Below are 24284 nucleotides of genomic sequence, written 5' to 3' on the forward strand. Positions count from 1 at the left end.
AATGAGTGAGTGAGTGAGTGAGTGAATGAGTGAATGAGTAAGTGAATTATTAAGTGAGTGAATGAGTGAGTTAATAAGTGAATGAGTGGGGGAATGATTGAGCGAGCTAATAAGCGAATGAATGAGTGTATGTATTAATAAGTGTGTGAATGAGTGTTTGAGTTAAGCAAATGAATGAATGAGTGAATGAATTAGTAAGTGTGTGAATGACTGAGTTAAGCGAATGAACGAGTGAATGAATTAATAAGTGCGTGAATGAGTGTTCGAGTTAATAAGAGAATGAATGAGTGGGTGAGTGACAGTGAATGAGTGTTTGAGTTAGTGAGTGAGTGAATGAGTTAGTGAGTGAATGAATGAGTGAGTGAATTATTAGGTGACTGAATTAATAAATGAGTTAATAAGTGAATAAGTGAGTGAGTGAGTGAGTGAGTGAGTGAGTGAGCACTTGAGCGTACTGTATATTGAGTGTTCAATAATGGACATGACTGAAAATCTGAGTTTGTGCTGAATCTGAGCTAGGCAGGATTATGACTGTGAGTGAATGTGTGTAGGTTTGTGCTTGCTTATGTTTGCATGTTTGCTCATATGCGCACATAATCAATACACTAGGCATAGAGAAGGCCTGAGAACAGAGATCACATCAATCTTTACCAAAAGAAGAAACATATGAAAAGTAAAAAAATGAAAAATGTTGCATTTTAACAATTAATACTGTGTTTAGGACACTGTCCTGATCTAAGAATAGTCTCATCTCAATTGTAAAGAATGTATAATTGAAATAAAGTATTAATTCAACTTAATAATTCAATTAACTGGTGAATGGAAACTGCACACCTGACCAGGATAAAGCAGCTCCTGAAAGGCAGTGATGAATAGGAAGAGCGCAGACTTTAAGACCTTACTGTGTCTCTCGATATGTTTCTGTTGGTGCATACAGACTTGTACAACAAACAAACACGCGCACACACACCTTGACATTCTTTGGGTGCACTCACAATCATACACATATGTGTATAGACAGACTAACCAGGAATCTCTCGTCGGTCTCGGACCCAGCGCAGCGTAGCGGGAGGTTTGCTCCTCTCTGACACACAGGTGAGCTCCACCTCTCCACCCTCCACCGCCTCACTCTTCACCTCCACAGTGGGCACCTCCGGGGGCACCACCACTGACAGCGTGGCCACCTGGTGGTGCGTGGAGTCCGTGTAGAGCTGGCAGAAGTAGCCACCCTCATCAGACACACTCACATTACTCAGCGTGATGCGCACCAGGCGTGGCGTGAACAGCACCATCTGAAAGCGTTCGTCCTTCAGAGCTGAGACAGAGAGAGAGAGAGAGAGAGACATTATTTAGGCATGATTTAACATTATTTAGACATGAACATTTAATAACTGGGATACATACAAGAATGGTACAGCATGAGAGATAGAGGGTGCACACTGAGACACTACACTGTCTTTACTTAGTATTAGAATTGATTTGTGTGCATGCGTGCATAGCGATGTATTTCTCTCCAAGTTTCCTTGTGTGAAATTTATATAATTGAATATGTGTCAAAAGTTATGACACAGAAAAGCTTTGCAGTACTCTAATCGTGGCATGGTCATGCCAAGAAAGCTAATATGAGCTATTACGTGACTATTAGCGAGGGTTATTCATCTTTATTAAGTGAGACAGCTGAGGGGAAAAAATTATATATAGACAGAGAAGGAGAGTGAGAGACTGAGATGGGGAGATAAGCACAGAATGACTAGAAAGACGATGATTAAGACAGGTAAATATTCACATCCTCCAGAAGTACTTTGCTTGCATTGTTGATGAAGTTGTCCGAAAGGTCCAGTTTCTATAGAAACTGTGTACTTCACTTTACCACATCTACAACAATTACTTAAGTACACTGCAGTTACTCCCTGGATTCTTCTTCAGAATTCTATCTACCTATCTATCTATCTAAAAGAGGAAAAAAAAGAGGCAGAGACAAGGGGCTTAGATCTAGGTTGATCTGCAGGAAGGACGTTTGGTAAACAAGAAGGGATAGATATTGAAATAAAGTAAAGATAAGGGGAGAGAACAGAATATAAAGAGAGGATATGGAACAGAGCCAACAAGGCAGTCTCAGAGATGAAGATGAGAAGCCACAGTATTGGGTCCTGGACAAAATGGAGGGATTATCGACCGTCATAAAGGAGGTGATGCAAAAGCAGGAGCAGGCAATAAAGGAAATGAGAAAAGCCAAGAGATGAGCTGATATAAAAGAAACGGGAGAGGGCAGGATAGAAGAGAGGAGGGGAGAGGAGAGGGGAGGAGAGGAGAGGAGAAGGGAGGGGAGGAGAGAAGAAGAGAGGGGAGGAGGGGAGAGAAGAGGGGAAGAGAAAAGAAGAGAGGAGAGGAGGGGGAGGAGAAAAGAGGAGAGGGGAAGAAGGGAGAGAAGAGGGGAGGAGAGGAGAAGAGGGAGAAGAGAAGAGAGGAGTATGGAGGAGAAAATAAGGGAGGAGAATAGTGGAGAAAGGATGGGAGGAGGGTGAGGAGCAGAGAAGAGAGGAGAGGGAAGGAGAGGGCAGGAGACAGGAGGAAAGGAGGGGAGAGGAGAAGAATGGGCAGGCGAGGAGAGGGGAGGAGCAGAGAGGAGAGGAGAGGGGAGGAGCAGAGAGCAGAGGGGAGGAGACGAGAGAGAATGAGAGAGGAGGAGAGGAGAGCAGAGAATAGGATAGGAGAGGGGAGGAGATGGGAGGAGACGAATGGAGAGGGGAGGAGATGAGAGAGAAGGAGAGAGGAAGAGAGGAGGAGATGGGAGGAGAGGAGAGAAGGGAGTGGAGGAGCAGAGAGGGGAGGAGAGGAGTGGAGCAGAGAGGGGAGGAGAGGAATGGAGAGGAGAGGGGAAGAGCAGAGGGGGAGGAGAGGAGAGAGGAGGAGAGGAGGTGGAGGAGAGGGGAGGTGGAGGAGGGGGAGGAGAGGACAGTAGAGGAGGAGAGGAGGGGGAGGAGAGAGGAGGAGTGGAGAGGAGGAGAGGAGAGGGAGGAGAGGAGAGGAGAGGGTAAAGAATATGGGAAAGAAAGGGTAAAAACTGTTCTTGCAAAACAGCTGACACAGGTAATCAATGGCCTCTAGGGAGAGCAGAATAAGGGACAGAGGGATGATGGAAAAAACAGTTTTTCCTTTAGTAAAGAAGCAGAAAAAATCAATAGTCAGAAATAGAGAATAATAACAAATAATGATAAGTGGAACGGCAGCGAGCGTAGGCTCATTATATATTGACTGAAGGCTAACATTCTCCCGAGTGGCCTTCTGTTTTTCTGCAAGCGTTGTTCAGTGGAAATGGACGTCTGTCCTATTCTCATGTAGTGTCTCAAAGCAATCAGTGCAATGCACAAAATATACAATCATTGGAGCCCTGAGATGTGCGTGACTGTTACTGGCGTTTGTGGTCCCGGTTATTTATGTTTTTCAGTGCATGGTCAGAGAGTTTAAAGCAGTGAGGGAGTGGAGTGAGCTACAGAAGAAGGGATTGAGTGTGGGTGGAAGGGAGGAGATGAAGGTAGGTATAAGTGCAGTAAGGACTGAATGAGAGAGTGAGGAAGCCAGTGCGCAGAGGGACTATGGGAGTGAGAGAATGAAGTGGAGTGAGCGAGCGAGTGCGCGAGTGTGTGAAATAAGGGGTGAATGAGGCAGTAAGTGAGAAAATGAGCTAAGGATTGAATGATAACAGTGATGGAGTGAAAAAGAATTGAATGAGGTTTGGAAGAGCTGGTATATGAGTGAGCTAAAGACTGAGATAGGGAGAGAGAGAGACTGTGGGAGGGACGGAGGGCGGAATGGAGTGAGTTAGGGTGTAAGGAAAGCACTACGGGTTGGATTTAGAGTTGAGTTACACAAGTCTAGTGAGGATTTAATACAGAAATTGTACACATCAGCAGACACATACGCAGACCTCAGACGTAACTACAAACTTAAAGGTGCATGAGTCAGCAGTTTTAATTTCTTACTAGTACAAATAATGTGGAAAATTATGTAAAAATGATATAAAAAATAATAGCTTAAGCCATTGTCTCAGAAAAAGTGTATTTCATAGTTGAAAAAAAAAAACATTTGGAAACCTGGAATATTTGTTTGTATTTGGAGTGCCCTCTTGTCAGTCATTTCATAGACACGCCCCCAACGCCCCTTCACATCTTCATAAATAATTACAAGGAGAAGTTTCTAGAGTTCTGTTTATAGAGTTGTAACTTGGCTTTCAAGCAGTTGAATGTCCACATGCAAAGTGATGTGGACATTCCACATCACTTTGAAAGTGATGTCATGACAGTCCTTGCTAATGATAACTCTAGTTAGCATGCTAACTCCACCGTAAGGTTTGGGGGTGGAGCTTTGTGTACATGGTAGAAATGAGGCCTGGTTCAATGAGTAAATAAAAAATCATTCAAATCTTATTCACCTCCAGCCATTGAACCGTTAGAGACCTATTTTTCACCTAATGCTCCTTTAAGTTACGTGAAAGTTTGCCTAAACGAGAGGCGTGTCTCTGTTATGCGCTACACTGACCTTGAACTTAAGCCCAGTTTCTTGCACAAATATCTCACTGACAGTTTGATGAGACCACAATATAATGCCACATTAAAATATATGTTTTGAGCTGTTAATACACTCAAAAAAAACTATGGAATGCATATTGGAGTCAATAATTAATACATAAATATGACACTATTCATACATTTATGGCACTGTCTATTTAAAGTTAGATTTCATATTATTGAGGAGTTTTATCCTTCTTTTTTATCCTTCTTTTATGTTGCTCTGGCATCATATTATATTTGGCAGCAAAGGGGAAAAAATGCTCTTTCCTTTTTCAGTCTGCATTTTCTAGCCCTGATATTTTTTCAGGCTTAAAGGGTGTGTTTAAAGGTGCTGGCCTAGATGCTAGGAAGTGGTTTAGTAGAACTACAAGATATGGGCAATGAGATAGTGACTGAGTGATGGAGGGATTGACAGATTGACAGAAACACTTCATTAAGAACAGCAGAAGCCAGTGAATGAGTAGGAGAGTAGGTGACTAGGTGATCGAGTGAGGAAGTGAGGCTGAGTGAGGGAGCGTAGGAGTGACAACGGGAGTAAATTAAGTACTTCACAAAGAAGTGAAGAAGCCAGGGTATATGTTACCCTGTGTAATTATTCACCCCCTTCAAAATTACCATAACTTTCTAAGCTGAACATGAAATGGAATTAATTCTGATTTTACCATTTATCTTACACAATATGTCTAATTATGGCTATGGCTGTCCATACTCAGTCTCCCATCTGAGTTGTGGATCTGTCCAGCTCCTTCAGAGTTACCCTTCACCTCTTGGTTGCTTCTTTGACCCATGCCCTCCTTACCTGGTAACTGACTTTTGGTTGTACCATATTCTCGTACCATATTCTTTCCACTTTTTTAATGGACTGGATTTAATGTCGCTCTGTGGGATGTTCAAAGTTTGGAATTTATTTATAACCTAAGCAAACTTGTAAACATTGTAAATAATTTTCCAACCATATTGACATATCCACCGCTTCACTATTACGGTAGCAGATTTATGACATATAATACCAATGAAGTACATTTCAATTCCAGGTTGTATCACTACAAAATATGGACAAAGTTCAAGGAGGGCAAATACATATGCAAGCCACTGTAGTGAGTGAATGAGGGAGGTAATGAGATACAGACTGAGGGAGTGTGTAAGGGAGGAACTGAGGAACTAAGGGCATCAGTAAGCTAGTGACTAATGTGTAATGACCAGCGTGTATCTGAGTGAACCTATTCATTCAACCCTGTTTAGCACAGAGAAGAAAAGAGTTGCTTCTAAAACAGATAAATGCCTTCCCACATGTTAAATGGCAGCGAAATGTCAAAGCATTGTCCAAGCCTCTGTCACCTTTAGTCACGCCTCATTTGCATACCATTCATGGTCAGCCAATCGGAACAGGGTCGGGGAAATGCACGGACCTGATAGGTCGCTGTGCTTACAGGGCCGAAGGGATATTTCTGCTTCACCATTCATTTAAAATCCGCCATAAAAATCCATTAGTTAGTGAACTGAGACATTCTCAGAGTATTTAGACCAGCCATGAGCTGACACTCTCACACTGTGGATCTGCAGACATTAATAGGCCAAACACTTTTTTTTTTTTTTTTTTTTTTTTTTAAAAAAAGGGTTGTATAGAAAATAGAGCTGCAAATTAGAGGTGATTCAGTGCCATCGAAATGAGCAAATTGAAATAGTACAGGCTTACACCATTGCTTATTTTTGTTCTCCACCTTGAACTTTTTGAACATGAGTCTATTTACATTTAATCAACCTTAACCTTTAATCAGCTGCTTTTTTTCCCTCCCGACACTCTCAAGCCTTTGGATAGCGCCAAGCGGGTGTAAGAAAATGGGATACCAGAATGTGTTAAGACACAGTAACTTGAGAGAAATATAAAAAATTTGTGAAAGTGACAGGGAAAAAAAAGAAAGAAAGAAATCAAAGCTTTAAAGAGGCCTTCAGAAAGAATCTGTTAAAAGTAACTCAGAAAGACTAATGGTGACAAAATGATGATAAAAGCTCTGTCAAGGAAGGAAACTACCATGTCAGCTTAGCTCCAGCTACAAAGAATTTCACTGATGGAAAGATTGACTGACAACATCCAATCAAGTGAGCTGGACCCAGTCTCTCGAAATAACTTCAGCACCAACGTGCCATTAACACAGTAGAGTAGCTATTAATATTCAAGGTAATGATCTTAACAGCTACCTTGGTTCACTAAAGGATACATCTCATTTTCAACACTTAGCCTGGCTACTATTCTATTACTAGTACTGCTACTATACTTCTACTACTACTACACTACTATTACTATTACTATTACTACTACTACTACTACACTACTATTACTATTATTACTACTACTATACTACTATTACTACTACTATACTACTATATTAATATACTACTACTACTACGAATACTACATACAGTGGATATAAAAAGTCTACACACCTTTGTTAAAACAGCAGGTTCTGTGATGTAAAAAATAAAACAAAGATAAATCATATCAGAATATTTCCACCTTTAATATAAAAATTACAACCTGTAAAACCACACATTTCAGAAAAAAAAGATAAAAATAAAAAACTTAGAATAACCTAACTGCATAAGTGTGCACACCCCTGAACTAATACTTAGTTGAAGTACTCTTTGATTTTATTACAGCACTCATTGTGTTTGGATAAGAGTCTATCAGCTTGGCACATCTTGACTTCATCCTCTTCATCTTCAGCTTTCTAGCAGATGGCAGAGAAGGTTCTGTGGCAAAACTGCCTGGTACTTGGAGCTATGTATGATTCCCTCCACCTTCACTAAAGCCCCAGTTCCAGCTGAGGAAAAGCAGTTCCACCACCATGCCTCACTGTGGGTATTGTGCTCTTCTGCTGAAGTGCTGTGTTGATTTTTTGCACCAAAAAAAAAAAAAAAATCAATGTTTAAAATTATGGCCAAAAAGTTCATTCTTGGTCTCATCAGACCATAACACAATTTTCCACATTGTTTTGGGAGACTGGATATATGTTTTGCAAAGGTTAGCCAGGCTTGGATGGTTTTTCGTCAGAAAAGGCTTGCATCTTGCCACCCTGGCCCATAGCCCAGACAGATGAAGAATACGCGAGATAGTTGTCACATGTAGGGAGCAACCAGTGCCTGCCAGAAAGAGCTGAAGCCCCTTTAATGTTGTTGTATGCCTCTTGACAGCCTCCCTGAACAGTTTTCTCCTGGTCTTCTCATCAATTTTGTATGGATGTCCTGTTCTTGGTAATGTCACTGTTGTGCCATATTTTCCCCACTTGTTGATGACTGTCTTCACTGTGTTCCATGGTATATGCAATGCCTTGAAAATTGTTTTGTAGCCCTCTCTTGAGTGATACCTTTGAACAATGAGATCCCATCGGTGCTTTGTAAGCTCTTTTTGCAGTAGTATGCAACCAAGAAGATGTCAGAAAAATCCTACAAGGACAGCTGAGATTTATCTGGAGTTAATCAGAGTCACTTCAGTTGAAGACAAGTGTGTGCTAACTACTATTTCACGAGCTTGATGATTGGTTGATTCTGAACGCAGCCGCATACCCAGTTATAAAAGAGTGTGCACACTTTTTTAATCTTTTTTCTCTGAAATGTGTCTGTGCTGTTCAATGGCAATATACGGATGGTAATTTTTATATTAAAGATGGAAATGTTCTGATATGATTTATCGTTGTTTCATTTTTTACATCACAAAAACCTGCTGTTTTAACAAAGGGTGTGTAGACTTTTTATATCCACTGTATTTGCACCTCATATAGACCACTAGCTAAAGAAATATTAAATCTGAAAAAAAGAAAGAAAGCAAGCCTACATAAGTTCATAAATTAAGACAAATAAGACCAGTAATTCAATTTCGAAGAAATTCCATTGTATTAAAAGAGGACACTTTGCAACGACTCAGGCGGTGTATAAGTCTGGGTTGTTTTCCATTTTTTTTTTTATGTGCAACACTTCATTAGAGCCAGCACTAAGTGACCTATAAGTGATCGATCTGGTAGGTCTCAAGCTACAATGTGCCATGTACTCCCCAGTGTGCTGTGCAGCTTCTTTATGACACACACCGTCTTGCTTTTCCAGGAAAACATTGGCGAGGGCACACTGGTGTGCGAGATATTTCTGGCCGAGAGTCACTGAGACACTTTGCTTTGAATTAAAAAAAAAAAAAAAGGTTTCCCTGTGTGATGTGCTTGGTGTCTGTGATCCCCTGATCACAGTAGATTTTTTTTTCTCTGTTTTCATGTCAAACCATTTTCTTTTTGCCTCACTTCATTTAGATCTAATTCACCTTTTCTGTAATTCAGCACCAGATTTTGGCCTTTTCAAAGAGTTGTTATGCTGTTGTTTGCCTTTTATGGAGTTTCGAATGCAATCACCAAATGCAAATCAGCTGTGCTGATTTGCATGTGTCTGGTAATTTACAGGTGTTTGGCATTCATCAACATAAGCACATGAGAATGAAAAAATAATCAGCATTTCTAAAACCTTTGTAAACCCGGCAGAAATTGTTAGCTCCCTTTGGCCTGCGCAAACATTTACACACAAGTTAACTAAATGATCGATAAACAAGGCCCAGTGTGCGTAATGTTAATTCTATAGACCCTTTGTATAAGCTTGTTTTATTTTGTTCTGATACTTGATTCTAAGGCTTGAATGTTCTTGCCACGCGGCCAGTGGAGTTGTCGAACTCTGACCCGATAGCCTGCTTTGCTCACCTCGTGTGCCGTTAAAGAACAGCGTCTGCCTGCGTGGGTTCTGGATGACCACTATGGAACCATCGTAGTTCTGTAGGCGGCAGGAGATCTGTGCTGTGCCGCCCTCGAGAACTGTCACGTTCTCAGCCTGCACCGCCTGGCCCCGTGCTGAGAGAAAGAGAGAAAGAGAGAGAGAGAGAGAGAGAGAGAGAGAAAAAGAGAGAAAGAGAGAAACAACATCAGTTACATTGGTTAGCTCACAATCATAATTGTTATTGTTCTCCATGAGTGTGGGCTGACACTCTCTTCAGTCTGTTCACATGGCTTTCCACCATAAATAATCCATTTTTATAACAGCAGACAAACAAGATACCGAATGAGCACTGCCTTTTAAAGATTATCCCTCATCTCATAACAACCCACAGCTAGCTAGCTCTTTCTCTAACCTGTTAGCAGCAGATACTTGAACACTACACAGAAAAAAACCCTAAAGCTCAGTATAAATAACAAATAATAATCAGTGATACGTACTGATTATTTTAATAAATAGTCAGTACGTATAATGAACATAAGCAGAAGTGAATAACATAGCCAGTAAGATTTAATGCTTGAATGCTATACGATTTCATTTCCTTTATAATAATTTTTGCCCATTCAGTTAAGGGGTACAATAATTTTGGAGTTAGTTGTTGTACTTCTTCCCATAAAAGACCTGTTGCTTATAATTGTGCATAGTGTGGAACAAAAGTTCACACTGCAGCTATTGAGGATGCTTTCAAGAAACTTGATTCTGAGAAAACTGGTGCACTGTCCATTTTGAACCAGTGTCCCACACACAGATTGCTTGCTGACGCATTCTGATGTGTGTTGGCAGCCGTGCACCTCTAATGTGCTCACTGGCACATGGCATTGGATTTCTCAAATTTTGCATTTCCATATCCTGGGCTTTTGCAAGATTTGCTGAAGCCAGTGCTGCATTGCTAATGTTTAACTAAGCAGCGTCTGGCTACGGTTTTCGTAATCGCACAGTGTGCCATTAGCCTGGCTGCACAAATAAAGTCCCTGGATGTGCGGCTCTGGCGAAATGCAATTATCCTCAGTGCTGACACAGAGGTCTCTGAAAAAAACAGTGACTCATCGCACAGATCATGGGTCTAAATTTGTTACTGCCGATCTGATGAGGCCTGATGTTACAGCCTAGCCCACAAACTGGACAAGATGTTTATACATCTGTAGAGTTTGATGGATATTGGCCATCAGGATGCTCTTGTTAAGACTGCCATAAGGACAGTCATTTCTCCCACCCAACCACCTGAGCTAATTGGCTTACGTCTGGAGTCGTAAGGGCCAATTAATCAGTTAACTACTGTGGAGCAGTGCTGAGTTGGGACCTAAACAGAGAACGCAAGAGACTTAATACCCCAGGTAAGCTGAGCATATTGCTAGTGCACCTGTTATCCTCCACGCCAGGTGGTGTTTTCTCTGGATATCCCTGAAGCTGCACACCATGAGAGGTGGCAATCAAGAGCTATAGCTCCACAAGAACTGCTGAGGTAGCCGTACGCCTACAGAGCCATAAATGTCTCCTTCACATCCTTCATGCACAGGCATGCTGAGGAAAAAAACTACAGAGGCGGAATAAGGAGAAATGGAGGCAAGTGAAAGACCAGCCTATAGCAGGGAGATATTTGGCAGTGCGAATCGCCCATCACTATTCGTCCTGCTCCTCTGACTTCATTTAAATTTGATTTAGTCCGACTTAATCAGGTTTAGGGACCATACCACTGCATTCACCATGGAAGGGTTGAAGGGTAATAAAACATTGTCAGGCAAGGTATTGAGTTGAAATAAAAAAAAAAACGAAGGAAGGAAGAAATGGGCGAATAGAAAAAGAGAGTCTGACAGACCTTTTTTCCCCCCAACAATTGTTGTTGTAATTCGGCCATTACGACTTCTATTCCACTCATCAATATTGTGATTGATATTTGGGCGATCACCGATTCCAGAGCCATTATGATGATTATTCTAATGACTGTTATTAGTCAGCACTTTGGCACCTCCGGACTGGGCCGCTATTGTTTAAATGGGTCCTAATTGTTCTATACATCAAACGAAGGCTTGGCAATGGAGGGATAGTGATGAAAGACTTCCCGGCAGATCAGGAACAAACATCATGGAATCCGAGACAAGAGTGGCAATGCGAGCTTGACTAGGAAGTCAAACAAAAACATGGCTAATTGAGGGTCTGTTAAAAGCTCAACAGCATCTGCCAGCTGCCTCCTCACCGTGTAAATGATTGAAATGAAGTGGCAAGAGTGGCAAAACAAATGACTAACTATGCCCGACCAATCCAATACCCAAAGAAGTGCCAGCTTGTGATGGAAGAGCGAGAAGCTGAAAGCATATCCTACAACAGGAGATGGATGGCTGCTGAGTTTTCCACAGCTGTAAGACGTACAATACAAATGTAGGCTTCATCAGTAACATCTTGGGAAATGTGTGTGACGTGCATCATGGGTAGGCTGTTGAGCCTCTGACAAGGCACAATGGAAAAACACAAAGACCTGTAGGTGACGGATTAATCATGACCCCATTAAAATCAAGCCACAATAAAACAAGCGCACTTAACATACGCGGAAATGGGTGAAACCGGCGGGAAAGCAATCGATACGGGACTGCTCTGAAAAGCATATAAATTTAGCCGGGGAAAAAAAAAATCTGGTTCGAGTGCACTTAATGTCTCAACCAGATGGGGGCGACGCTCCAATGCGGCAAAACCGCTCTCAAAAACACATCAACGTCCTCTCGGCGTCCTGAAAAACAGCCCTAATTTACTGAACCCAAGTGCAAGAGAGACAGGCCATCATTTCTACATGAACAAATAAATAAATAAAAAGCATACGGAATGAATAAACAAGGCCATGGCGGGGTGGGTGTACTGCGTCTGTGAGAAGCAGTGGTGAATTATGGGAGATGTAGGCAAATTGGATTTAGGGAGCCTGGGAGAACGCCATGTACAGAGTACAGTAAATCCACACCATCAGTAGCCAGGAAGGGATTAGAGGGCTGAGTTACAGCCTCTGCACGATCAGGGACACACATTGCCCCCCACACACACAGTGCATGCACACACACACACACACACACACATTGCCCCCCACACACACAGTGCATGCACACACACACACACACACACACACACACTCACTCACTATACTTCCATCCAAATGTTCCACAAGTTTCAAGAAATGTTGTTAAATATTGAACATTGGTATGGTTTTCTAAAGAAGGCACAACACCACGACTACCTCAAACCAGCCAAACACACATCTAGCATCGACCAAAACCGAATGCTAGCATACTATGCCAAAATAACACAGTAGCACTGGGTACCACAGGTAGCATACTTGTTACTCATACTATTTACTCTAGTATAGCAGTATGTGCCTTCTGGATAATAACCACTGACAAGACGAAATTACACATCTTCTCTTTTTCACTATACAGATACTTCCTCGATTGCTGTTCAATTATGACTCTTAAGCCATAATAATTTTCAACACCACATCTAAGAAAATACGCCCTCTCAGGCAAAAACGTTTACCTTTTAGAAGGTTAAATGAGGAGCAGTGTCAAGCTTTTAGCATAGAATTAGTAAATGTACAAAATCTAAAGCATCTGTGCTAATGTCATTTGGGGTAAGAACATTCTAATGATATATTTATATTTATTTAAAATTAACATTTCAACTTTGAAATTGAACTCATAAGTCAATATCACTGATTACGATTGGAAAAAAACAGTTCAGATGATGCAACTTCCTGCTGAAAATGTGACTCGGGGAAGTGTTTCATCAGGAAACAGTTTTAAGTGAATGCTTTGGGACACTAAAATGTAAATTTTTCATAACCTCTAATGGATGACTCATGGATAAGGATGTTTCAATTATGAGATGCAGTATTTTTTTTGAAGTATTTTAATGATTATATTTCAAGGTGATGTGTAAGGTGATGTGACTAGGACAGGCAAAATGCTGTTTTCTAAGTACTGCAGATTTTGTAGCCGTGTTTAAAATGTCTTTTTAACTTTACGTACATACTTGTATAGATAATATCAGTGGGACACAAATTGTGGAATCACCCATACTTAGAGACCTTAAAAAAAATGTTGCATCAGATTTGGGAATGCAGGAAAATGTCCTCATTTTGACAAAACCTCAACTACTCATTCTCTCAGAACTCATCCTCTGTTTTATTCTCCCATCTGCTGAAAGAGCGAAAGCCACTTTGTATTAATTGACCCTTTCTTCCCTCATCTTCTTATCACATTCCTCTTTCCCTCTCTCCAATTTTCAATGATTACAGACACATCTGTTCAAACCACCTGAAGTATAATGTTTTGACTACTTGAGTGTGTGTGCGTGTGTGTGTGTGTGTGTGTATGTGGTCTGTATGCCATTGAAAATGAAGTCCTAATAATCTGAGTTTTCTACAGTTTGTGTGTATGTGTGTGTGTGTGTGTGTGTGTGTGTGTATGTGTGTGTGTGTGTGTGTGTGTGTGTGTGAGTACTTTCATTAGCTCCACATAATCAGTAAACTCTGTGGGGATATGCTTTGCTGGAGATGACAGATTCTTCCTCTTCGTCTCCTACTTTTTCTTCCATCTATCTCTATCTCACAGTCTCGCTGAGCCAAAATTAAAACTCTCTTTTCTCTGAGGAATCACACTCGATGCCAGTCGAATACAGTAAAAAAAAAAAAAAAAAAAAAAAAAGATGCCATGGCTATAAATAATACATAATCCTTTATAACTCTCTTCTCTTCATTACCTTTCTGTCGTTCCTCCAATCTTTCCTTTATTTCCTTTTCCTGTCCCCATTTCTCTCTATCTATCCTATTCTTGGCTTTGAACCTCATAATTCGCTCTCCCACTGCCTGCTTTTCCGGTCTAATCTTATTCTCTGTCTCTTTCACACCTACACACTCAATCCCCACCAAAACCTCCTTCTGTAGCCTAATCCCTCATTTTTTTCCCCTCTCCTCCCTCCCGCTTCCGTCTTTCCTACAGTGGCTTTTCTTGATCTTACCCTTTTTCTCCTTTTACTCAGTTTCTCTGTCCCTATACATCTTCCTTTCCTTTCACTTTTGTATTATTGTGCTGTCTGTATCTCTCTTTCCTTGCTTATTCCATCTCTCCAAGAAAGACTTCTGTTTGGTTCCAGCTCCATATTGTGATTTGTTCTGCAGCTCAGGCTTAGAGTATAATCAGCTGGGCTTTGTCTACAAGACATAGAGAGAAACAGAGAGAGAGAGAAGCAGAGAGAGAAGCAGAGAGAGAAGCAGAGGGGGGGTGGGGGGGGGGGGAGGCAGAATGAAAGAGACAGTGAAGTCAATGTGATGAGGAGAAAAAGCGCAGAACATCTTTCTCTAGTCCCCACTGCTGTAATTACACATCAGCAGTTGATGTTCATTTCTTTTCTCATTTCCTTCCTTCCCTTTCTCCTCATGCTTGCCTCAATTTCTCCCGTCCCCGCTCTGCGGGCGTCCTGCAGTGGCAAACGCTCCTTCCTCCTGTGTTTGATCTTCTATTTATGCTGCTTACGCTCTCATTTCCACACTTCCATCACTACATTTGCTCACAGTCTGCTCGCCTGGGCTTCTTATCTTTCTCTCTCTCACTCTCTGTCTCTCTCTCTGTCTTTCTTTCACTCTGTCGCTTTCTGTGACCTTCATGTTATTAACGCCCCCCTATCCTACTGCTATATTTCAACCATATCACTCCCTGAAGCTCGCTCGCCTCGAAACGCTTCATTTCATCCCGCATTCCCTCTCCATTACTCAGGATTGCCCATCTTTCGCTCTCTCTTTCCACTCTCTCTTTCACTCTCTCAGCCCAGTTATTAGATTGTTCTTCCTTTCCCAGACCTTTTGCTCTGCTGTTCTGTTCATGCCGTGGTTTTGGTTGCTTGCTAGTATCTAGGATGTACGTAGCTGGACATCACAGGAAAGGGTTTATGTGTAAATTTGCAGAAATTTTACAATACTTCTGGTATGCCTAGGGCCAGCTGTGAAACACACACACACACACACACTCACACACCATACTGACCTGGCTTCTATCCCCATCACCATCTCAGATTCAATGGCAAAAATGCTTTACTGGCAAGAATTTTATAGCACTCAAGCTGCCAAGGCTAAAGACCCTCTCTCTCTCTCTCCTGTCCCCGGAGTGATCTTTTGTATTCAGACATTCAGAATATATGTACCGCTTCCCTCCAGCTGGCATAGAGGCCCAGCACTGCTGAGACAATGCGTATTCAAGAGCAAGAGACGTAAAAAAAAGAACAAGGCAATGCATCCTCTATCTCATGCTGCGCTGATCCTAAGAGAGGCAGCAACCATGTCCTTGCTAAGTAACAGGCTCAAACACTCTGGGAAATAAACAATAGGTGCGCAGTGCAAAATACTCCTTGAACAGATGTTTACCTTGAACACTCAGGCCTCTCTCGGGCTCGTATTTATCAAGCGTCTGAGTAATAGTGCTGATCGACCTCTGTTTGCCTTTCAGATTCTGTATGATTAGCGCCATAAACATGAGCCAAGATGCTCTTAGGTCAGCACTTTTACCCACAGGCCTGAGCTTAAAACTCTCCTCGATGCTTCAGAGGTCAACTTCCAGAGCTGCTGTCATATCTACTCCTGCCATGCTGCTACTGCTGTCTCCCTACAGGACTAGCTGTCCTCTCGTCCTTCCTGTTCTGAGTATTGCCCTCTCTCTCTGTCTCTTTTTTCTCACTGTGCAACAATCATCTCCCTTTCCCCAGCTCAATTCAAGCCTTATTTCACCTGCAGCGTATCCTTCTACCTCACAACCCATGTCCCTCTCTTTTCCTCGTCCGCTGGAAAACTTTTCTCATTGAAGTTCGTTTCTGAGTTCAGTGTGTGTTTTTAGGGTTGCATTCAAATAACTTTGCTGAGACGTCCTCAAAAGTTTCAACAATCTCGTCAGGTTCACTCATGCTAGCTAGCCGGCTAGTCAAACTTTTAGGACTTCTGTGAATGCGACTTCTTAGAAATTCTATCAGGTTAGTTCAAGTAAGCTATCTAGCGTTAGCAGTCAGGATTATGAACATCTACAAAGAATAAAAATCTTCTCAGAAATTGTCTGCTTAGTTAGCTAGCTGACTAGCATAATTAATAAAGGTTGGCTGCTAACTAGTGCTAGCAGTCAAGATGTTGACTACATATGGGGATATGATTTAAGCTAATCTAACAGGATTTCTGAGAGGATTTTAAAAATTGCTTAGTTACCATCTTCATTGCTATCGTAAACCGGCTAACTGAAATAAGACAATCTGACAGGATTTCTGAGAGAATTTTTAGCTAGCCATGTTAACTAGCCAGTTGGCATTAGTCATGAAGATTAGAAATCTTGCCAGATTAGCTTTCGTTAGCTAGTTTAGTAGTGTTAGCAATGAAAATTGTGAACATTTATGAAATGACTTCATCTGATATATCTATCTCTAATATTTGTTCATGTCAGTTATCTTGGTAGTGTTACCTATAAAGATTATAAATAATGAATCAGCTAATGGTAGCTAGCTGGCTAACAAAATGTGTGAAAATCTATTTATAGATAAATGCTTTCTAGTTGAAGACTTTTGTATATGACCTCAGCAACACACACCAACACTCCCAGTCTACGGTCCTCAAGGTACACCCACTCAGAGCTGATCTCACTTTTATATATTTTCATATTCAAAGCCATATTTGATCTGGACTTCAGGCTGCAGAGAGACGTTAAAATTGTTTGATGCACTACAATGATAAATCTGGAAGCTGACTCTGTCCATCTGCCGACTGTACCCTCTCAGCACTTACGCACTTAAGTCCATAAATTATGTTTCCTCCATAATAAAATGCCTCGATATAAAATGAGGAAGAGGATGGAAGGTCAGACGTGAAAGTGAGCGCGTGAGGGCTGAGAGAGAAAAAAATCACCAGGAGAGACAGACAGAAAGGAGGATCAGGGATCTAAACAGGCACTTTAAGAGAGATAGCGTGTGGCAAGTACGATTTGGATTTAAAGATAGGATGAGGAGAAAGAGTGAATAGACAGAATAGACTGTGAGAGAAAGAGAGACAAAGAGAAAGACTTACAGCAGAGGGAGAGTAGAATGGACGACTGAATGAGCAGGACAGTGAGGGAGCGAGAGAAGAGGCGAGATCGCTGGCCTGCTCTCATTGTGTATTGACTGTCGTAGGCTGGTCAATGAGGCTTCTGTGGCTTTGGCCAGGCACACACACATGCCCCACACACACACACACACACACACACACACACACACACACACTGAGTCACCCAGCTGAGACTCAGCTAAACTGCAACCACTAGATACCACTACTACAGCAGTGCAGCAGCAGAGCGTAAGGTATCAGCTAATTAAAACACTTCACCCGGCTGTTCAAACTCTCATCACCTCACTCACACACTCCAGCAGGAGCTATAACCGATATCCGCAAATTAAAGTCCTCCACCTTTCTCATTTGAGGACAGAAAAAAACTTCAAGGCTGTATAATTTTACTTGCACTCTTAAGCGAGCCTGCTATTAACAACCAGAGTGTGGGTTAATTAGTTCTGCACTTCGATAACAATCGACATGCGTGCCGATTCAATCAGGAGTCGCTGCTTGTTTTACTGTGATCAGTTTTCACTGTTAGAAGTTCCCTTCGGTTCTCATCCTAAAGAACACCTGGGTTCGACTCCAGCTATGCCCCTCTTGGTAAATGCCAGACTTATTTCTACAACACCGCTTGAGTGTGGCAGCAAACATCAACACAGATCAATGCAGGGTTACAGCTGGGTGAACCAACTCACAAAGCTACATCACAAGTGTGCAGGAAGCAAAGGTAAGCTTGAAAACTGGAGGAAAAAAAAACAAATGCACCCAGCTAGGTTTTGGGGAGAAAATGCCAGCCTCAGCACCTTATCCACCTCTGATCTTCCTCCTGCTCACAAACCAATCTTGCAGTTTGTTTCTTTTACTAATTAGAGCAGAAATACATCTCAAGGTTCAGGTCAATTTTAAATGACAAACTCAATGAAATCAGGAATAAAATCTGAAGCTGCTGTATGCAACATAGGGCATCAAATATGAAAAGTCAGTGCTGTGTAACTGGGGGAAAAAAAAAATTCTGTAACACCTTGGAGAAGCTGAACGGGTGCGATATGTCTCGACTTCTAAGAGCATGCCACGCTCTGCTGCGCATGGCCTGAACACACACAAACACCTGCTATCTATCTCTTACACACTCTCTCACACACACACACACACACACACACACACACACACACACACAGGACAGGGAGCAGCAGCAGTTCGACAGTGGCAGGACTAATATCCCCCTGCGTCAGGGCCGAGTGTGTAGGTGAAGCATGCACACAGGGCACACACTCCTATCTGATATAAGGTGGTGTCATCAGCAGCCAGTAATAAAACGGAGGGCAGGCCAACATGATAGATGGCGCTGAGCGGTAGCGTCCCTTGGGTAGCTGCACAGGCCGTGCTTCCAATCAATTCCTTTTAGGTCCTTTACAGTCAGTAAGGCCAGGTGAAAGTTATTCCACTGTTATTCCGCCTTCTGTTGTCTCCTTGCTTTTTCTACCTCCCCACAATCCGTTCTTCTGTCCTCCCCCAGGTGGGTTCAAGCTCTAATCTCTCCGTCTGCACACTCTTCCAGCCACCGTCTCGTCAGTAATCCCAGAGTCAAGCTTCACTGCGTCGCCGCTCCATCTCGTATTTATAAAGCGCTCATCGCCTCTGGGCACATTGTTTGTCATGGGGGTGTGCGTTTGCAGATGCGCAAACCCAAATATCAGTGATTTTTGTGCAGGCAGCAGAGGCCGAGCGAGCGACAATAAACCTCATTCAACTGGCCGAACAGAAAGTCAGTCAGACATCCTTGGTCTCTTTTCACAGGGTTCAATAATAGTAGGCCAACACTTTTTTTTTTTCTTTTGCACCACTGCTCTCTATCAAGATCAGCCTTATAGTTCTGCATGTGTCTCGCACACAGAGAGCCACTTGACTCTGCACATCCAAAGCCAATCTAATACACTGTCTGAATGCAGACATCTATGTGTAGAATGAACACCCTTTTAAACCAATGTAGGGTAAGAGCATTCTTAATAAGCTGTTCTTTCTCTCTCTCTCAGTTGAGCTGTACGTGTAATCCTGCCACACTGGTGTATTGCTGTGACTCCTCTCACCCTCCAGATCTACCAGATTCATGCTGATGCTCTACTTCTGCCTCTGCTTGGAGTTTCTGTCACACTCTTTCTGCTGCTGTGGAGGATATGAAGAGGATGGGTTCTTCTCAAGATTTCTTCACATCATCTCAGTGAGTGTTCCTTGCCACTGTAGCCTCTGTAGCTTTTTCATTAGGGATCTAACTCTACATCCAGATTTCTTTATGACAATGTCTATTCTTAGTGCTATGCATAAAATAAAACTGAATTGAAATGAATTGAATAGAAGTGTGTATAGGCCACTGCTCATGCATGTGAGCAGTAAAGGTTAAAGGTGTTTAAGTGTTACCATGTTTTCCTACTGAATTATAATGGAGGAAAGTTGTTTCATGACTTCCACAGTCAAAAAAATTTTTTATTTAAACTTTAAATCTGTATAGATCACACATTCAGAGATGGAACTGCTCTAACTGGGAGGAAATACTTAATAAGTGTTACAAATATAGTCAGCGTCTCTCAAATTAAACACAGATGCACCGCGGTTTCAGCGCATGCCAAACAACATCAGAAAAGTAACCATTATTGTTACACCTTTATTACTAAAAGTGCTACCCTAGTCATTTTGTCATTCACTTCATATCTCTGCCTACTTTAAACATTTATTGTCTGCTCCAACAACTGCCCCTAGACATTCATTATAATAACATCCATTGAGCTCATTTGTTGTGTTCTTTTCTCCAGCAGGAAGAATTAGCAAAAATATTTCCAGTGGTAACTGCGCATAGGCTACAAATGCATTCAATAGAGCTTAGAATGAAAATTTTAATATATTTAAGAGAATAGCTTATTGTGAAGGGGATTATCCCAGCACGTGTGTGTGTGTGTGTGTGTGTGTGTGTATGAGTGTGTGCACGTAGAATGAATATGTGTTTCCCACAACATTTCAATTCATATTGTCTCCCCAAATTAGCTCAAATTGAATACACACGACCAGGTTCACTCGTCATGAGGCGACTGCCATTTGGCTGCACGCTCAGATGCCAGTTAATTTGTGCCCCTTGCTTTCATTACGGCCTGCTTCACTGTGTATGTTTGCACTCGTGTCAGCGGGAGAATGTGAGAGAGAGAGAGAGGGAGAGAGAGAGAGAGATTGCGACTGCCATCCTTCTTCCTGTCTCCCCTTCCCAATTCTCATCCAGATCAAATTGTTAATGGGCGTCATTGGCGTTACAATAGAATAAGAGTTGCCAAAGCACTTAAGGGCTTAAGGCATGTGCGTGAGGCTCATTTTAAACACATCCAATCTCCCTGTGCTGCTTATCCATTCCAGGTACTACACTTCCAAACCACTGTGGACTAAACTGGGTGAAAACAATAACTAGTGAGACTGCATTCCCTATATATATATATATATATATATATATATATATATATATATATATATATATATATATATATATATATATATATATATATATATATAAATATATTAATTACACCCCAAAAATGGCTGATGTGAAAATAGAATCCTGCACAGAAAGGAAACTCCCACAGAGAGCTAGCCCATGCAGAAGGCCCGAGGCAATGGTTGGGCAGCCGGGAGCAGGTGCATGCTGGGAATGTGGTGCATCAGCGGTGGAAGAGATTTTGATGCCCTGATCCTGTCTTCTGATTACGGTGTCCTTCTGGCTATTTCTTCACGTGGGAGAGATGAACGTTTACGTGCCGTAAGGGAGACAGAGGAAGAGTGGGCATGTGTGTGGGTGCGTCTGTGTGTGTGTGTGTGTATGTGCGTGTGCGTGTGCATGTGTGTGTGTGTGTGTGTGTGTGTGTGTGTGTGTGTGTGTGTCAGATGACTGACTTGGCGCTCCGCCTCTCTCCCTCTGAGTCTTGTTGTTTGTTTGTGCAGGGCTTTTATGCCAAGCCGGCAGTCATTACTCAATCAGACAGCTTCCTCTGAGCTCGACTCATTAAAAAAGCTCTCTAACTTTCAGCCTATGAACGCTTAACACACCATGTAGCAACAACACACACACACACACACACACACACGCTGTAACTTGCATCTTATGTACACAATTGATACAATTAACACCATTTCGTACAGCTGTCATGCCAACAGTCCTATTTACACCCTCTTGTTTGAGTCAAGGGCATGCTATAATGGAGTCTACTAACAACGATGCACACATACACACAAATACACTTTGAGATATTGAAGTCCATCTGATAACATGAATGTTTATTGATGTTTACTTTTTCGCCATATATTCGAAATCATCAAGAGCTGCTTGTCTTTCCACCCTACAGGAATCAGAGCCAGTCGAGACAAAGCCGTCCCATCCCACAATTTCCCACGACAAACAAAACAATGGGACCATTTTTTCCCTAAATGATAGCATAATCAAGCCTCTCTCTTGCCTTTGATTAGCTCTTTGGCACCATATCCATCTCTGTCTCTTCACTCCCTCTCCCTCGCTCTAGCCATCAGTCTCTCTGTCACCACGTTCCAGTCTTCGCTTTCCAAATTGCTCTTTTTTCTCCCAATGACCTTATAGCATGACTATGAACCTTGCTCTTTTCTTTAGCCCTCAATCCTTCTCTCTCTCCCTCACTCTCTCTCTCTCCCTCGCTGTCTCTCTCTACTTCACTCTCTGGAGGGAAAAAAAAAAATCACACACTCATCACTTTCGCCACACACTTTCTTGACAAGCAGAGGCACGTGGAGAATATTAATGACCCTTAGAGTCCAATTAGCACCTAGCGCACATAACACCTTTATGCACACAAATGCGCAGTGGGTAGAGAGAAAATAACATGGAGACAGAACGAGAATAGAAACACAAACCAAATGTGAGAGACAGAAAGAGAGCAAAAATGAGTGAACGCATTTATTGTACAAATTTAGGCTCACTACAGCAACACTAATCATCACAACACAGCTGCAAAATTTCTCCTAATTAAAATGTACGGCTTCGAGAGAAAAAGCGAAAAAGGGAGAAGGTACATCTGACGTGCTGCGAGACGAAGGAAGGGTGAAAAATCGTGTAAGGAATAAAAAGAGAAGGTGTAGAAAGAGCTGTGTACTATACTCTCACTGTAATCATGCTGGATACTGAGACGTCTAGCATGATAACGAGACGCACAGACGCAAAAAAACATCATTTGTGCAGTGCAGTGAACGTAGCCTGAGGTTTGCTTCAGGGAACAGGTTCCTCATTTCACACAGACTGTACACACGTCCATCTTCTATCAGCTGGATGACTGACAGATTGGAAACACATGTGACAGGCTGAGAGTTATGAGAATGTGTAGGTTTTAGATGACACATATTGCACACCACCCCACCCCCCACCCCCCAAACACACAGCCAACTCAGTAAGGCTAACCCTAAGCCCTAAACCTAACCCATGATATTACTGTGGTGATATATCATAAAGTCATCACCATGTCTACACACACATACACACACGCATTCATATTATTATATTTATACTGATTTTCCATTCATCTATTTTCCATTGCGCTTATCCTACAGAGGATTGCGGGGAGCCTGGAGCCTACACCAGGGGACATGGGCACAAGGCGGGGGACACCCTGGACAGGGTGCCAACCCATCGCAGTACACAATCGCACACACACTCACACACCCGCCCACTCACGCACTACAGACAATTTAGGACAATGCCAATCAAGCTATACCGCATGTCTTTGACTGGAGGAGGAAACCCCTGAAGCACGGGGAGCACATGCAAACTCCACGCACAAAGGGCCAAAGCAGGAATCATACGCCCAACCCTGGAGGTGCGAGGCAAACGTGCCAACCACTTAGCCACCGTGCCCCCATGCTGATTTTCCATCTTCTTTATTTTACTACCTCTATAAGAGACCAAATGCTTCTAACAGCAAAAAAAATATAATCAAGACACTGTGTGAAAATGCCAGTAGGTGGACTGGCCCTAGCAGCTTTCCCAGTCCCATCCAGTGTTCCTGGGAATGACTCTGGATCCACCACAACCCTGACCAGGATAAAGCAGTTACTGAAGATGAAAGGTGACTGTACCCCATTTTGTCCCCTCTCACCTGTCCAGACAGGCTGACAGATGTTGAGCTATCTGGATGATGGATCATTCCCAGCACAGCACTGTCTCTGACATGGTAGAGTGTGTGGTGCAGGTTTGAGTGCATCAGGTGGAGTGTTGTTTGGGTTTTTAAACACTGAGTACACTTACTGACTGCTTTATTAGGTATACAGGTTCTTTGTCGCCATGCACAGTGTGTGTGTGCGTGTCTGTTTGAGTGTGTGTGTAAATAATCCTCCAGCCCTTCATCAGTGTCAGTTTTGGGCCACAGCGCTCCTGGATATTTTTGGTTGGTGAACAATTTTCAACTCAACAGTGACAAGACTTCTGATACATTTGTACCAGCACCACACGCACATACGCGCACACGCGCACACACACACACACACACACACACACACACACACACACACACACACACACAAACCATGTCAGTGTCACTGCTGTGCAAAACAACAGATGGGCTACAGTCAGTCACTGAGCACTTACAAAGTGTCCTGTATACTAAGTGTACACGATAAAATATCAAATTAAAGTCGGTACAAGTTAGGTGCAACTTATCTGGTACCTCAGTGCACATTAACCCACATGATGAGCCATGTGTGTGGAAATCCACCAAAAGAAATCTGAAAGGAATTGTAAGTACACCAGACATTGCTCTTAATCCTAT

At 42.3% G+C, this 24284-nt stretch overlaps 1 protein-coding gene across 5 annotated transcripts in view; it reads right to left on the minus strand.

The window, feature by feature from the left end:
- The window catches only part of cadm4 (cell adhesion molecule 4), a 155995-nt gene that overhangs the window by 21066 nt on the left and 110645 nt on the right, over positions 1 to 24284 (minus strand). For 2 of the 5 annotated variants that reach the window (XM_053233875.1, XM_053233864.1), the window contains exons 1-3: positions 17443 to 19174; positions 9305 to 9451; positions 1028 to 1315 (exon numbers count right to left, since the gene is read on the minus strand). In XM_053233875.1, coding sequence (XP_053089850.1) covers positions 1028 to 1315; positions 9305 to 9451; positions 17443 to 17527 — 520 coding nt within the window. In that variant the 5' untranslated portion in view covers positions 17528 to 19174. Of the gene's footprint in view, positions 1 to 1027; positions 1316 to 9304; positions 9452 to 17442; positions 19175 to 24284 lie in introns of those variants that run through there. The other 3 variants (XM_026944807.3, XM_026944805.3, XM_026944806.3) reach the window with 2 other exon arrangements.

Source organism: Pangasianodon hypophthalmus, chromosome 1, assembly GCF_027358585.1.
Source record: "Pangasianodon hypophthalmus isolate fPanHyp1 chromosome 1, fPanHyp1.pri, whole genome shotgun sequence".
In the NCBI taxonomy this organism is placed as follows: Eukaryota; Metazoa; Chordata; class Actinopteri; order Siluriformes; family Pangasiidae; genus Pangasianodon; species Pangasianodon hypophthalmus.